This window comes from Oncorhynchus keta, chromosome 26 (assembly GCF_023373465.1).
Source record: "Oncorhynchus keta strain PuntledgeMale-10-30-2019 chromosome 26, Oket_V2, whole genome shotgun sequence".
Classification (NCBI taxonomy): Eukaryota; Metazoa; Chordata; class Actinopteri; order Salmoniformes; family Salmonidae; genus Oncorhynchus; species Oncorhynchus keta.
Genome location: NC_068446.1, coordinates 11081586 through 11098859, shown reverse-complemented (window position 1 = coordinate 11098859; position 17274 = coordinate 11081586). Strand labels below are relative to the sequence as shown.

Here is a 17274-nt window from a genome sequence, read left to right as displayed (position 1 = left end):
TTCAGATTATCATAAAATAAATATTAATAGTTCAATAATAATTACATTTTTCTCCATTCAGAGAAATACTCATTTTCTATTCTACTGCATCTCTGATATCAGATGCTGTACATGTTCACAGATCAAGTGCATATAGGTTATACATACTACGGCTTTAATACAGTGACGTTAATAACAGAGGAGATTCTACACCAACAGATGAACAGTCAAGAATACAGTCTCACAAAAACGTGTCACAAAAGTACAAATACTTTCCAGACCAATGCATTTTTGAGAGAATAAAAAAAATCAGAGCATCCAGAGTAATAACAAGATCATAAAAGCAAAGAAAGATGAGCATTCAGTGGCCAAATATACAAATAAATACCCATATTTGATGCCACCTGTCTATCAGTCATAGGGTAAAGTTACATGGTGATGACATATTTCTGATGAAAAGGCAACAGTCCTTTCTTGGAGACAGTTCATTTGAAAAAGCTAAAAGCCATTGTAGGATCACAGCTCATACTGTGTCTGGGTGAACATATATTGTATAATCAATATTTCCAAGGAAAATAAATGTCAATGTATTTGTAAAATCCCAAACATTGTTATGGGAGTTTGTGTTCTGTGTGAATGGAAAAGTGGCATTTTGCACCGGAAAACGTTATATTTCGTTCAGTAGAATTTAATTGAAAAAAAAAAAAAAGGGGATTCCATGGTCTCTCCTTTCCTCCCCTTTCACGTGTCCACCAATGGCAGTTGAGAAAGTGACTGTTGCATAAACAGCAACATTTTAAATAGGATCAAATACAAAGGGGACCTGGTTTGCAGCATACGTTGGCCTTCATAACATACATAGACATCCACTGGAGGGTAAATGCCCCTATATGCTGATCCTGGGTCAGTTTTTCAGTTTCCCCACTAATGGTTAAGGTTAGGATTGGGGGAGGGGAAGCTGATCCTACATCTGTACTAAGGGGAAACTTCACCCCAGAGCCCCATCCACTCCTCTCTCCTGACTGCAGTTTCCACGAAACCCCTCTACCTCCATCCCCTCTCCCCCTTCCCTCCAATGGGCCTGGCTGCTAGCTGAGAGAATGGGGGGCGATGCTGGAGCAGTCAGTGACCAGCAGGCCCACGGTTGAGCTGCCTGACAGAGACACGGCCACAGCCATGGTACCGGTCCCCGCGAGGCTACTGCTGGGCTCGCCCTGGACCTGGGTGACGGCGTGGGTGCCCATGTGGCCCTGGAGCTGGGTGGGTGTCTTGCACTGCACCCCACACAGTTGGCACAGCAGCACACCGCCGGCACCGGCCCCGCCAAACATGCCCCGTGTCCCGCCGCTCTCCTTCCACTCCTGGCCATGGTGTTTCTGAGCGTGGACACGCAGGTAGGTGAGGGTGGTGAAGCCTGGAGGGAGATGAGAGGGAGGAAGAGAGAGGGAGGGAGAGCATTGAGAAATAAGAAAAGTTGAGGAACAAAAGATAAGGACATGAGGAATGAGAGAGTGATAACTGTAACCACCTCCGTTACACAGGTATTCTACTCTCCTTTCACACATTTATAAAATAACATGGAAGTCCACTCACTGCGGTTGCAGAGGTGGCAGGCATGGTGCTGTGATTGGTTGTGGACCCTCATGTGATCGGTGATGTAGGCGGCAGAGAGGAGCTTGCCACAGATGTGGCACGGCACCTTCTCCTCATGGCGAATCAGGTGGGCACGGAGACGGTCCCTCGTGGCGAAGGCAGACGTGCAGGTCTGTGTAGTGCGTGCGCACACACACACACACACACACACACACACACACACACACACACAAAACCATTAGTGTATCTTGGGCATTTGGAAATGTTGCTTTGCCATTATATTTTAGAAGTTAGGGAGATCAATGTCATTACATTGCCTATAAAACAATTCATACAGTGTATACAGAGAAGCAAGGGACATACAACAGGAAACAAGGTTGAAAATAGGGAGAAAGGACAAGGCAAGAGATAAAATGTCGTCCCCCACGAATTATGCAGTTTCGCGCAGATAGGTCATTCGGTGCCAGAGGAGTTAAGTTTTTCACAAAATAGTGTAAAATCCATAAAATTGTGTCAAATCCATCATGGCGGACCTTATGGGTCCCTGAGTAAAATGTGATCCTTGTGAGGAAGGACCTATGTACCGAATGTCATGACTTTAGGTCAAACAGGTTGAGGGGAGTGACCTTTCAAAGTTAGCTGGTTATAGTGCCACCATCTGGCCATTCAGTGTAATTTTGTAAATTACTGATCTTTATGGCAAGACCCATCTGAGATATCGCGTGTGACTGACTTACTAACTAACAGACAAACGGACCGAGAGCGATTCATCGTGGGGGTCAAAAATACATGCAGAGAGTAGAAAAATAGAGAGTGATAGAGTTAAAGTGAGTTAGAAAAAAGAGGATTACCGGGCACTTGAAGGGTCTCTCAGTGGAGTGCACCTGTCTGACGTGACTGTTGAGGTGGTCGGGTCTGGAACAGACAGGAGAAGGGATTAAGACCCCACGTGTGTTTTATCTGTGTTTTATCGGTAATTTCTCGTCGATAGTGCTACCCATGCACTACAGACGTCAGTTAGAACTGAATTCTATTAGAACTCCAGACTAGTTTCACAAAAATGTGCATGTACATATACAGTACCAGTCAAAAGTTTGGACACACCTACTAATTTAAGTTTTTTACATTTTTTATTATGTTTTCTACATTGTAGAATAATAGTGAAGACAAACTATGAACACATATGGAATCATGTAGTAACCGAAAAAAAGTGCTCAACAAATCTGTATATTTTAGATTCTTCAAAGTAGCCACCCTTTGCCTTGATGACAGCTTTGTACACTCTTGGCATTCTCTCAACCAGCTTCACCTGGAATGCCTTTCCAACAGTCTTGAAGAAGTTCCCACATATGCTGAGCATTTGTTGGCTGATTTTCCTTGACTCTGCGGTCCAAGTCATCCCAAACCATTGAGGTTGTGTGATTGTAGAGGCCAGGTCATCTGATGCAGCACTCCATCACTCTCCTTCTTGGTCAAATGACCCTTACACAGCCTGGAGGTGTGTTGGGTCATTGTCCTGTTGAAAAACAAATGATAGTGCCACTAAGCACAAACCAGATGGGTTGGCTTATCGCTGCAGAATGCTGCGGTAGCCATGCTTGTCAAGTCTGCCTTGAAATCAAATAAATCACAGTGTCACCAGCAAAGCATCCTCACACCATCACACCACCTCCATGCTTCACAGTGGGAACCACACATTGCGGAGATCATCCGTTCACCTACTCTGCGTCTCACAAAGGCACGGTGGTTGGAACCAAAAATCTCAAATGTGGACTCAGATCAAAGGACAGATTTCCACTGGTCTAATGTCCATTGCTCATGTTTCTTGGCCCAAGCAAGTCTCTTATTCTTATTGGTGTACTTTAGTAGTGGTTTCTTTGCAGCAATTTGACCACAAAAGCCTGATTCATGCAGATGTTGAGATGTGTCTGTTACTTGAACTCTGAAGCATTTATTTGGGCTGCAATTTCTGAGGATGGTAAATTTAATAAATATATGTATATGTATATTAATAAATATATACATTTAATGAACTTATCCTCTGCAGCAGAGGTAACTCTGGTTCTTCCTTTCCTGTGGCGGTCTTCATGAGAGCCAGTTTCATAATTGCACTTGATGGTTTTTGCGACTGCACTTGAAGAAACTTTCAAAGTTCTTTAAATTTTCCCGATTGACTGACATTCATGTCTTAAAGTAATGATGGATTGTCATTTCTTGCCATAATATGGACTTTGTCTTTTACCAAATAGGGCCATCTTCTGTTATACACCCCTACCTTGTAACAAAAGAATTGACTGGCTCAAACACATTGAGGAAAGAAATTCCACAAAGTAACTTTTAACAAGGCACACTTGTTAATTGAGATGCATTCCAGGTGACTACCTCATGAATCAAATCAAAGTTTAGTTGTCACGTGCGGCGAATACAACAGGTGTAGTAGACCTTACAGTGAAATGCTTACTTACAGGCTCTAACCAATGGTGAGACAAAAAAGGTATGTGTGTGTATGTGTGTGTGTAGGTAGGTAAGTAAAGAAATAAAACAGTAAAAAGACATTTGAAAAAAGAGTAGCAAGGCTATATACCTGTTAGTCAGGCTTATTGAGGTAGTATGTACATGTAGGTATCGTTAAAGTGACTATGCATATATGATGAACAGAGAGTAGCAGAAGCGTAAAAAGAGGGGTTGGCAGGTGGTGGGACACAATGCAGATAGCCCGGTTAGCCAATATGCAGGAAGCTGGTTGAGAGAATGCCAAGTGTTCAAAGCTGTCAACAATGCAAGGAGTGCTACTTTGAAGAATCTCAAATATATTTTGATTTGTTTAACACTTTTTTGCTTACTACATGATTCCATATGTGTTACTTAATAGTTTTGATGTCTTCACTATTATTCTACAATGTAGAAAATAGTAAAAATAAAGAAAAACTCTGGAATGAGTAGGTGTGTCCAAACTTTTGACTGGAACTGTATGTGCATGTGTGTATACTTGTCTCACAATTGAACCCCCCACCCCCAACCCCACCCAGTCATACCCCTTCTCACCGTGAGAATCCCTTGGCGCAATGGGGGCAGACATAAGGTTTCTCCACCCCTCCTTGGTGTGAGCGTACATGGTAGCTCATGCGGTCTTTCCTCTTGAAGCGCTGTTGGCAGATGGGGCAGTGGTAGGGCTTTTCGTCCGAGTGGGAAAGCCGGTGGCGGTTCAGGTGGTACACATCTCGGAAGGCCTTCCCACAGGCCTCACACGCATGGTTCTTCCTCACCTGGTTGGGGCTAGGGTTGGGGTTGGGTTGAGGCCCCAGGTTCTGGTTCTAGGTTTGATGAGAAGAAAGGGACAGTTGGCTAGTGCTGGCTGTGGGGTCAGTGTAGCTACTCTGTTACATTGCACAATAAAGTAGACGAGGAAAGAGAGAAAGGCAAAGGGAGCAACAAATTATTCTTCAATAATTATGACAAAACAGGCACCAACCAACCTGTACCATTGTCCCAGCAACCACAACTGCAGCTTGGAGCACCTGGGGCGCAGCCATGGTGACGGTAGCTGGGGCAATGGACACCGCAACAGGTTGGCCCTCCTGGTTTCCAAGTGGGGAGGGTTGGGGGAGGGATTCTGCGGGAAGAGGATAAGAGGGCAGAGAAAGGTGGAGGAGGGAGAGAGGGATTGTTTGCCGCCCCCCTCCTCCTCCCTTGCTCCCGTCCTCCCTCTCTCTGGCTGCTCGGTCCTTCATTTTGATGCCAGTGTGCACTGACTGATGGCGCCGGAGGTTGTAGTTGTTTTTAAACTGCTTGTTACATGTGTTGCAGATGTGTGTCGGCCGGCCAGGCTTGGAGACGGCCTTCTCTAAAGGAGAGAGGGAAGAGAGAGAGAGAGAGAAAGAGAGAGGTGAAAGGGAAAGAGGGAAAACAAAAGTGTGAGAGAAGGGAACTCATGAAAGGGAACTAAGGGTAGAGTTTGTGGGTTGGATTCCTACATGGGCCCCACATACTGAATAAGTAAGCTATTGGGCTCCTCTAGGTCCAAGAGGCCTCTAAACAGCTTCTACCCCCAAGCCATAAGACTCCTGAACATCTAATGGCTACCCAGACTATTTGCATTGCCCCCCCCATCTTTTTTACACTGCTGCTACTCTCTGTTGTTATCTATGCATAGCCACTTATAACTCTACCTCCATGTACATATTACCTCAATTACCTTGACTAACACGTTGCCCCCGCACATTAACTCTGTACTGGTATATAGCCTCTCTATTGATATTTTACTCCTGCTCTTTAATTATTTGTTACTTTTATTTCTTTTTTTTGTAGTTATTTTACTTAAAACTGCATTGCTGGTTAAGGGATTGTAAGTAAGCATTTCACTGAAGGGTCTACATTCGGCGCATGTGACAAATAAAATCTGATTTGAAATGTTTTGTAGCCTTTTTGTCCCATTTCAACAGAAGTACATGAACTTAGCTAGCTTTCGCCAGTTGATGTACCATCAGAGAGCTAGCTTGTCAAAAATAGGTATTATTTTTGCCTCATTCACATTAGACCTGAATCAAACTATGAAACCAGCGGCCAAATGATTGAAGACTGATAATGCTGATTTTTTTTTTTGTAGAATGTGAGTTTTTATTAGAGTCAGTATAGCAATGTAATGTTTTTGATTTGTCAGTTTCCCTAGCTATTTCCCTACTTTTAAAACTGACACCGTAATAAACAGCTCTACAGGCTTTACTGTCATGGTGCACCGTCAGAACAGAACACTATGATCATCATGTCTTAGCAGGATCAGATGGTGATAGCTGTCCCAGTAGGGTCAGACCGCCAGGAAAGACCAGTCTACAGAGCTCAGGTGAATTTTGCAGTATATTAACAACATCAGCGAATGATACAAAGTTCCATCTTGAGTTGATGGATAGACCTACAGGAGCTACAGGGCAGCATTTTAAGATTAAGGTTACAGTCTGGGATCTGGGAATAATGGTCATTTCAATTATTGAACCATTGATACTATTCTTGGATAATATAAAGTATAAATGTACGCCAAGGTAATTCAATGTCATGCCTCATTTTAGGAGGATCAGATGGTGACAGGTCTCAGCGGGGTCAGGCAGTCAGAGAAGACCCGTGTGTGACGGAGCTGAGGTGAATTTTAGCAGATACAACACTTGATTCTCTCTGTGCAGCAAACCCTGGACAAGCCAGAAGCTTCAAAGATCGAAACTGTTTTAAGGCAGTCTGACAAACCTCCAAAGTTGATTTCCAAACTGTAACAAGGGTTGATTGAGGCTTTTCCTGACGACACAAAGCATGTAAAAACAAAAAATGTGAGAAAGACCTGGTAGAAGATATTGATAATGATGAATGGATACAGATGTGTTTGAATGCACGGTCATGTTCATATCATCTTAGACATAAATTATTGCAGAGTAAGACCATCCATAGAACATACTAGATGCCAGTGTAACTGAATAACATGCACTCAGAAATGTCCTTCCTCAGTAGGATGTGTAAAACACAAAAGGGGACATATCTGCATATGTTCTGGTCTTGTGAAGACTGGCTGAATTCCGGCAGAGTATGTATTTTATCTCAGCATGTCTACAGATTCTCCCTTCTCTCTGTTTTTGTTTGCTTGGAAATGTTGATACTGGAGACTGTTATCAAATGAAACTGTATAACTAAGCATCTAAGAAATACATTTCCATTAATAAAGTTATTAAAATGTTCCTTTATTGAATATTTAAAACATGCAGTGAAGCCGCTCAACAACTACATCACATTAGTCATCTAACAGACTCCCACCCAGAGCGACACACAGAAGCAACCAGGGTCAACGTCCTGCTCAAGGGCACGTGGACAGATCTCCCACAAGGTCAAAAACGGGAATCCCAACCAGTGACCCATCAGTAACCGGCCAAAGCTCCCAATTTCCAGTCCACCAGCCCTCCAAGATCCCCCTCCCCCTCAGTTCCCCAAGAGCTGCCCCTCAACCATTCGAGACCCCCCCCCCAACAGTCCCCAGAGAAAAAGTATAATAATAAGAAGAAGAAACACTCCCCACCCCCAAGACCCCCCATGCACCTACAACCAACAAAATGAACAAACGACAAAGACAAAGGAAAACAGAAAATAACAATGTAAAAAACAAAAGAAATCAAGGACAACAAAAATCATAACAGCAAAGCCAACTGAATATGTTTGAGTGCATGTATGGCACTATTTATTTAATGATCTATTTATGTGTGTGTGTCCATGTGTGCATTTGAATGAGAGTGTGCTCATATGCACGTGTACAAACACCTGCACGTCATTGCTATTCATTGGAAGGTTGGTTATCCACAATGTCACAATGGATGGCAGAAATGTCAAGTTTGTATCACTAGATTTATTCCAATTTTAATGGTATACTGGGCAACTTTCATAAGGTCTGCATGCCATATATGGAATACAGTATGGCAAAACGAGACTATTGAAAACATGCCCACGTCAGGGGAGATACCTATTTAGGCCATTTTTAGCTGCTGGACGGCTCAGTCCTGGCCCTAGGGGTCGACCGTCCAGTGGGTTGCCACTCTGGGCTTGGCATAACACACCCAAAACCAATAATGAATGGGTCATATTGTATTGTATAGAAATTCAGGAAATTAGCTTTTGATGCTCCCGAAAAATATGGGGGAGGACCTTCAGACCCTCCGCCGGGTTTTGCCCCCCCACTTCTAAAACTAAAGTCGTGCCCCTGGTTAAAGTAATGGAATACCAAGAAAATTGTCAAGTTCCTTAAATGTGCTAAGAATGTTCCAAAGCCAAGCAACTATCCTGCACCATTCCCAGAAAGCTGTGGGAAGGTTACATGCAAAATAACCACAGGCCAAAAAATATATGGTTCTCAGAACATTATGTGCGTGCTGGGCAGAAACTAGAATCTAGCATTGTTGTACTGCTCTCACCATCACAGATGTAGACGATTCACTCATTTTTTAAAATTACATTTCTTTATCTTTTTATCTCTCTCACAACTTCTCTCTTTAGTCCTTCTCTCTCTCCCTCTCTCTCTCCACCCCTCTGTCTGTCACAAACATATGCAACAGACAGAGTTAGTGTGAAAAGGACATTGTTTCCTGAGGTAAGAAATCCCATGGTTCAGGGTGGGGCTGGAGAGATATCGGATTGTGTGTGTTTTCAGCTTTGATATGTAAAAAGAGGACATCAAGGTGCAGCAGCTGTGACTCTTGACAACAAGAAAACCTCTCTCTGCCCCTCCACCCCCCTCCTATCTAGTTGTTTATTGGGGATTCCATGTGTTTATTGAATTGGAATAATATTGAATAAACATAGTGGTCCTCTGTGGCTCAGTCAGTAGAGCATGTAGCTTGCAATGCCAGGATTCGATTTCCGCTGGGACCACGCAGACACAAAATGTATGTATGTCGCTTTGGTTAAACGTGTCTCATAAATAGCATATATTATTATTCTAATATTATTATAGACTGTGTAGAATTGATCAATTGAGTAAATTGTACCTGATCCTGGCTGTGTCTCAAATGGCACCCCCCACCCTATTCCAAACACAATGCACCACTTTAGTTGTGTACTATATAAGGATTGTGCCTTTTGGGACACAAGACCTGCATTCTCACCAGGCAATGGCTCTTCATTCAGGGCGGCTGTGTCCACTGTGGATGGGGGAGGGGCTATATGCTCTGTAGGGGGGCTCTGGGCAGAGCCAGTCATGTCCGGAAGCAGCTCTGATTGGAGGGCTGTCTCAGACTGGGTGTGTGAGAGAGGAGTCTGGGGAAATGAGAGCAATAATTAGCTGCTGAGAACTTGAAAGTGGGATACCTAGTCAGTTGTACAACTAAATACATTCAAATGAAATGTGTCTTCTGAATTTAACCCCTCTGAATCAACATTTACATCTTCCACGCCCAGGGTGTGTGAGAGAGGAGTCTGGGGAAATGGGTTAACTGCCTTGCTCAGGGGCAGAACAACAGATTTTTACCTTGTCAGCTCTGGGATTAGATCCAGCAACCTTTCGGTTACTGGCCCAATGTGCTAACCACTAGGCTACCTGAAATACACATCAATGGGGGATCATGCCACCTTTGACCCCAGTCAGCACACACACACACACAAGCTCTTACTCTTGCCCTCATAAGCAGTACTACAACAAATCTGTAAGGGGCACAGTTGACAAGCTGTCAGTTTAAAAATTATATGACATCACAAACATAATAAGCATGTGTATGATCCCAGGATCCCAAGTGCATTCACTTCTGCAGCCATAGCACTCTGATGAGAGAGACACTAAACAGAATGTGTATCTATTTCTCTGACACATACACAAACAAACTTACCTGAAACAGAAAATTACTCCAAGAAGAATCCATTTTGAAGCAAGATGATGTCAGATACTTTTATTCCAGGTGTCAAAACTAGAAATGTATATCCCCCTGAGACTCGGGGCCAACCAACCATAGGCTGGGGCCAACTGATGAATCACTCCACCTGCTGTAATAGCCTACCTCGTTCCTCTCTGCAGTTTTAAATATCAAAAGGTTAATATTTGTGTGGAAGTTTAAATCGCGGTGCATTCAATAAAATAAATTATTATTGGAGATGAATGATCAATTTTGAAAGGCTGTCAGTTATATGCCAATATTATATGACAGTAATTAGTTAGACTAAAATGTTGTTATATGGTGTGGGGACGAAAGGATGCAACATGACTAAAATGCGACAAAATGGTTGATGCATGCTTTTAATGATGCATTTACAATGCAATTTACATTGTATATTTATATTATAGCCCAAGGAAAAATTATATTCTCAAATCGATGCATAAATTACGTTATTGAAAATAAGGAAAAATATATCAAAAGTAATAATAAGTCCGCAGTTGTTTGTAAATGCGTGGAGGAAGAGTCATTTATTTCGATAGCTCCGAGAGGCCAAAGCGGTGGTGGATTCCAAAGCCTCGGTGTTGCGTAAAATCGTGTCCCTAGCGAGAGAGTCCCTGATCGGCCGCAATCCAAGCTTCGCCTCGGCTTTTCAAACGAGAGGATGACATCTTTCTTTTTTTCTATTTCTCTCTCCCTCCCACCCTCGCTGTCTTTCTTCCTTTTATTTATTTTTTTAAATATCTTCCCTCTCCCCTCTCTATCTATCTATCCCCCGCCGCCGTGTCCCCTGTTTAAAGGGAAAGTATTTTGTGTAGCCTATGCACCCTCCTCTCTGTTCTCGTCTCCTCCGTTGCGTAAGCTGTTTTCAATAGATCCGTGCATCCGCCTTTTTGCCTCCGTCAGTTCGGCCGACAGAAATACCTATTTAATTAACAGCTAGTAATGCAATAGAATTGCCCAACTCCAAACTTACATATCACAACATCCCTATAGTGAGATAATATTGAGAATACCCAACTAGCTGACATCAAGAGAAACGTATGAGCGCAATAAAACAAGACCGCACGCATCTTAAAGGTAAATATACACCCTGCAGGTGCAACAGCTTCATAGCAATATGAATATATACAGTTGAAGTCGGAAGTTTACATACACCTTAGCCAAATACATTTACACTCAGTTTTTCACAATTCCTGACATTTAATCCTAGTAAAAATTACCCGTCTTAGGTCAGTTAGGATCACCACTGTATTTTAAGAATGTGAAATGTCAGAATAATCGTAGAGAGAATTATTTATTTCAGCTTTTATTTCTTTCATCACATTCCCAGTGGGTCAGAAGTTTACATACACTCAATTAGTATTTGGTAGCATTTCCTTTAAATTGTTTAACTTGGGTCAAACTTTTCGGGTAGCCTTCCACAAGCTGAATTTTGGTCCATTCCTCCTGATAGAGTTGGTGTAACTGAGTCAGGTGTGTAGGCCTCCATGCTCGCACACACTTTTTCAGTTCTGCCGATAAATGTTCTATAGGATTAAGGTCAGGGCTTTGTGATGGCCACTCCAATACCTTGACTGTGTTGTCCTTAAGCCATTTTGCCACAACTTTGGAAGTATGCTTGGGGTCATTGTCCATTTGGAAGACCCATTGGAGACCAAGCTTTAACTTCCTGACGGATGTCTTGAGATGTTGCTTCAATATAGCCACAATTTTCCTACCTCATGATGCCATCTATTTTGCGAAGTGCACCAGTCCCTCCTTCAGCAAAGCACTCCCACAACATGATGCTGCCACCCCTGTGCTTCATGGTGGGATTGTGTTCTTGGGCTTGCAAGCCTCCCCCTTTTTCCTCCAAACATAACAATGGTCATTATGGCCAAACAATTATATTTTTGTTTCATCAGACCAGAGGACATTTCTCCAAAAAGTACAATCTTTGTCCCCATGTGCAGCTGCAAACCGTAGTCTGGCTTTTTTATGGCAGTTTTGGAGCAGTGGCTCCTTCCTTGCTGAGCGGCCTTTCAGGTTATGTCAATATAGGACTCGTTTTACTGTGGATACAGATAATTTTGTACCTGTTTCCTCCAGCTTCTTCACAAGGTCCTTTGCTGTTGTTCTGGGATTGATTTTGACTTTTCGCACCAAAGTACGTTCATCTCTAGAAGACAGAACGCGTCTCCTTCCTGAGCGGTATAACGGCTACGTGGTCCCATGGTGTTTATACTTTCATATCTTTTTTTGTACAGATGAACGTGGTACCTTCAGGCGTTTCGAAATTGCTCCCAAGGATGAACCAGACTTGTGGAGGTCTACAATTTTGGCTGATTTAATTTGATTTTCCCATGATGTCAAGCAAAGAGGCACTGAGTTTGAAGGTAGGCCTTGAAATACATCCACAGGTACTCCTCCAATTGACTCAAATGATGTAAATTAGCGTATCAGAAGCTTCTAAAGCCATTACATAATTTTCTGGAATTTTCCAAGCTGTTTAAAGGCACAGTCAACTTAGTGTATGTAAAACTTCTGACCCACTGGAATTGTGATAGATTGTTTCACTTATAATTCACTATCTGTACACAATTTTTGGAAAAATGACTTGTGTCATTTAGTTAATGACTCCAACCTAAGTGTATGTAAACTTCTGACTTCAACTGTACATCAAAATAACAAAAATGTTGTTGTTTTCAATAGATTGTTACGGCTAGAATAAACCACATTGAGGTTGGCTAATGCTCCAGAGATAGATTTCTTACTCCTCTCTGCATCTTTCTTTTTTTGCATCTCTTTCTTTCTCTCTCTCGGAGGACCTGAGCCCTAGGACCATGCCCCAGGACTACCTGACATGATGACTCCTTGCTGTCCCCAGTCCACCTGACCGTGCTGCTGCTCCAGTTTCAACTGTTCTGCCTTATTATTATTATTCGACCATGCTGGTCATTTATGAGGATTTGAACATCTTGGCCATGTTCTGTTATAATCTCCACCCGGTACAGCCAGAAGAGGACAGGCCACCCCACATAGCCTGGTTCCTCTCTAGGTTTCTTTCTAGGTTTTGGCCTTTCTAGGGAGCTTTTCCTAGCCACCGTGCTTCTACACCTGCATTGCTTGCTGTTTGGGGTTTTAGGCTGGGTTTCTGAACAGCACTTTGAGATATCAGCTGATGTACAAAGGGCTATATAAATAAATTTGATTTGATTTGAATGTATTTTATTTAATCTGGGTGCTTACATCACCTGCTAGCACCATGGTACTACTCGTAGCCCCCTTTCTTCTCAGTCCCTGAAAACACTGAGCGAGAAAGAACAACTTGTGCATTGGAGACTGATGTGCTCCTGTTCTGTCTTTTCATAATATCATTGCAGAGTTACATAAAAGCCCCAAAAGACAGCCTTGGTGTCGCTCTTCATTTCTTGGTGGTTCTGTGATAAATCCAATGAGTGTACAAAACAATAGGAACAATGTTCTTTCCATGACATAGACTGACCAGGTGAAAGCTATGATAACTTATAGATGTCACTTGTTAAATCCAGTTCAATCAGTGTAGATCAAGGGCAGGAGGCAGGTTATATAAGGATTTTAAACCTTTCTAGGGCAGGCGTTCCGCTAGCGGAACTCCTTGACAACATTCCACTGAAAAGGAAATACATTTTTTTTTAAATATGTAACTTTCATACATTAACACGTCCAATACAGCAAATGAAAGATAAACAAAAATGCTTTACAGCGAAAGCACAACATATGATTATGTTAGGTCAGAGCCAAGTCAAAAAAACACAGCCATTTTTCCAGACAAAGATAGGAGTCACAAAAAGCAGAAATATAGATCAAATTAAACACTAACCTTTGATGATCGACATCAGATGACACTCATAGGACATCATGTTACACAATAAATGTATGTTTTGTTCGATAATGTGCATATTTATATCCAAGATTCTCAGTTTACATTGGCGCCTTACGTGCAGTAACGTTTTGATTCCAAAACATCCGGCGATTTTGCAGAAATACTCATAATAAACATTGATAAAAGATACAACTGTTATTCACAGAATTAAAGATAGACTTCTCCTTAATGCAACCGCTGTGCCAGATTTCAAAACAACATTACAGAAAAAGCATAATCTGAGAACGGCGCTCAGAACCCAATCCAGCCAGAGAAATATCTGCCATTTTGGAGTCAACAGAAGTTAGAAATAACACCATAAATATTCACTTACCTTTGATGATCTTCATCAGAAGGCACTCCCAGGAATCCCAGTTTGACAATAAATGACTGATTTGTTCCATAAAGTCAATCATTTATGTACAAATAGCCACTTGTTGTTAGCATGTTCAGCCCAGTAATCCATCTTCATGAGGCGCAGGCACTTCGTCCAGACAAAAACTCGAAAAGTTCCATTACAGTCCTTTAGAAACATGTCAAACAATGTATTGAATCAATCTTTAGGATGTTTTTAACTGAAAACATCAATATTGTTCCAACCGGAGAATTCCTATGTCTGAAGAAAAGCACTGGAACGAGAGGTAACTCTGTCGGGAGCGTGCGTCATGAGACCAAGGCACTCTGCAAGACCACTCACTCAGAGGTCTCATGAGCCCCTCCTTTATAGTAGAATCCTCATTCAAGTTTCTAAAGACTGTTGACATCTAGTGGAAGCCGTAGGAAGGGCAACTTTATTCATATCCCACTGTGTATTCCGTAGGCCAAGCTTTGAAAAACTACAAACCTCAGATTTCCCACTTCCTGGTTGGATCTTTCTCAGGTTTTTGCCTGCCATATGAGTTCTGTTATACTCACAGACAAACAGTTTTAGAAACTTCAGAGTGTTTTCTATCCAATACTACTAATAATATGCATATATTAGCATCTGGGACAGAGTAGGAGGCAGTTCACTCTGGGCACGCTATTCATCCAAAAGTGAAAATGCTGCACCCTATCCCAAAAGAGATTTAAGCCTTGAGACAATTGAGACATGGATTGTGTATGTGTGAATAATGGGCAAGAGAAAATATTTAAGTTCCTTTGAACGGGGTGCCAGGTGCACCGGTTTGTGGCAAAACCTGCAACTCTGCTGGGTTTTTCACGCTCAACAGTTTCCAGTGTGTATAAAGAAGGGCCCACCATCCAAAAGACATCCAGCCAACTTGACACAACAGTGGAGTCAACATGGACCAGCAGCCCTGGGGAACGCTTTCGTCACTTTGTAGAGTCCATGCCCCGACGAATTGAGGCTGGTCTGCTGTGCGAATTTGCTGGATATTGGCGGGAACTGGAACATGCTGTCGTGCACGTCGACCCAGAGCATCCCAAACATGCTCAATTGGTAACATGTCTGGTGAGTATGCAGGCCGTGAAAGAACAGACGATTTCAGTTTCCAGGAATTGTGTACTGATCCTTGTGACATGGGGCCGTGCATTATCATGCTGAAACATGAACTGATGGCGGTGGATGAATGGCACGACAATGGGTGTCAGGATCTCATCACAGTATCTCTGTGCAGTTAAATTGTAATCGTGTTCTTTTTACATAGTTTAAACCTGTCCATACCATAACCCCACCGCCACTATGGGGCACTCTGTACACAACGCCATACATGTGTTCTGCGATTGTGAGGCCAGTTGGACCTACTGCCAAATTCTCTAAAACAACATTGGAGAAAGAAATGAACATTGCATTTCTCTGGCAACAGCTCTGGTGGACATTCCTGCAGTTGGCATGCCAATTGCACGCTCCCTGAAAATTTGAGACATCTGGTGCACCTGTGTAATGATCATGCTGTTTAACCAGCTTCTTGATATTCCACACCTGTCAGGTGATCTCAGACCAGTCCTGGACCTGGGGGGGGCAGGAATGGTAAGTTCTGTAGGAGGTGGTCCCCAGTGTGAACTGTTCCAGCTCAGTGCGTCTCCTCTGTAGCTCAGTGATTTCAAGCTTCAGCTCTTCGATACACTCTAGTCTACCTCTCTGCACTTTTCTTCTTCTCATTTATAAAATGTAGTTAGCCTGGCTTCTCTCAATGGAGCACACGAGAGCAGTTAAGACCTGCACGCCATCTGCTATGTCAAATTAAATCAAGTTTTATGTATCACTTTTCCCCAAAACAACAGTGAAATGCTTACTTACAAGCCTTTAACCAACAATGCAGCTTTAAGAAAATACCTAAAAGAAGTAAGAAAATAACAATAGCGAGGCTATATACAGTGGGTACAGGTACAGAGTCAATGTGCAGGGGCACCGGTTAGTCGAGGTAATATGTACATGTTGGTAGAGTTATTAAAGTGACTATGCATAGATAATAACAGAGAGTCGCAGCAGCGTAGAAGGGGGGCAATGGTCTGGGTAGTCATTTGATTGGATGTTCAGGAGTCTTATGGCTTGGGGGTAGAAGCTATTTAGAAGCCTCTTGGACCTAGACTTGGTACCGGTTGCCACGCGGTAGCAGAGAGAACAGTCTATGACTAGGGTGTCTAGAGTCTGACAATTTCTAGGTCCTTCCTCTGACACCGCCTGGTATAGAGGTCCTGGATGGCAGGAAGTTTGGCCCCGGTGATGTACTGGGGCTGTACGCACTACCCTCTGTAGTGCCTTGCAGTCGGAGGCCGAGCATTTGCCATACCAGGCCGTGATGAAACCCGTCAGGATGCTCTCGATGGTGCAGCTGTAGAACCTTTTGAGGATCTGAGGACCCAAGCCAAATCTTTCCAGTCTCCTGAGGAGGAATAGGTTGTGTTATGCCCGATTCACAACTGTGTTGGTGTGCTTGGACTATGTTAGTTTGTTGGTGATGTGGACACCAAGGAGCTTGAAGCTCTCAACCTGCTCCACTACAGCCCGTCGATGAGAATGGGGGCGTGCTCGGTCCTCCTTTTCCTGTAGTCCACAATCATCTCCTTTGTCTTGATCACGTTGAGGGAATGGTTGTTGTCCTTGCACCACATGGTCAGGTCTCTGACATCCTCAATATAGGCCGTCTTGTCATTGATCAGGCCTACCACTGTTGTGTCATCGGCAAACAATGATGTTGGAGTCGTGCCTGGCCGTGCAGTCATGAGTGAACAGGTGGGCAGGCCCGTCAAGAAGTCCAGGATCCAGTTGCAAAAGGAGGTGTTTAGTCCCATGGTCCTTAGCTTAGTGATGAGCTTTGAGGGCACTATGGTGTTGAACGCTAAGCTGTAGTCAATGCAATAGCATTCTCACATAGGTGTTCCTTTTGTCCAGGTGTGAAAGGGCAGTGTGGAGTGCAATAGAGATTGCATCATCAGTGGATCTGTTGGGGTGGTATGCAAATTGGAGTGGGTCTAGGGTTATTG

General features: G+C 43.0%; 1 protein-coding gene across 1 annotated transcript; it reads right to left on the bottom strand.

Moving 5' to 3' along the window:
• Positions 1-135: 135 nt before the first annotated feature.
• Positions 136-11044, bottom strand: LOC118358916 (myc-associated zinc finger protein-like). The gene is made up of 7 exons (XM_035736923.2): positions 9918-11044; positions 9201-9351; positions 5049-5416; positions 4618-4886; positions 2424-2487; positions 1573-1744; positions 136-1393 (listed from the first exon to the last, which is right to left on the bottom strand). Exons 1-7 carry the CDS (start codon positions 9948-9950, stop codon positions 1068-1070), a joined length of 1383 nt encoding a protein of 460 aa, XP_035592816.1. The 5' UTR covers positions 9951-11044; the 3' UTR covers positions 136-1067.
• Between the last annotated feature and the right edge of the window lie 6230 nt (positions 11045-17274).

Coding starts and splice junctions, on each gene's coding strand:
- LOC118358916 (XM_035736923.2), bottom strand. CDS start 9,950: ATGGATTCTTCTTGGAGTAATTTTCTGTTTCAG. Junction 5,417..9,200: donor GAATGAAGAGCCATTGCCTG/GTGAGAATGCAG, acceptor TCTCTCCTTTAG/AGAAGGCCGTCTCCAAGCCT. Junction 2,488..4,617: donor TGCGCCAAGGGATTCTCACG/GTGAGAAGGGGT, acceptor TGTCTGTTCCAG/ACCCGACCACCTCAACAGTC.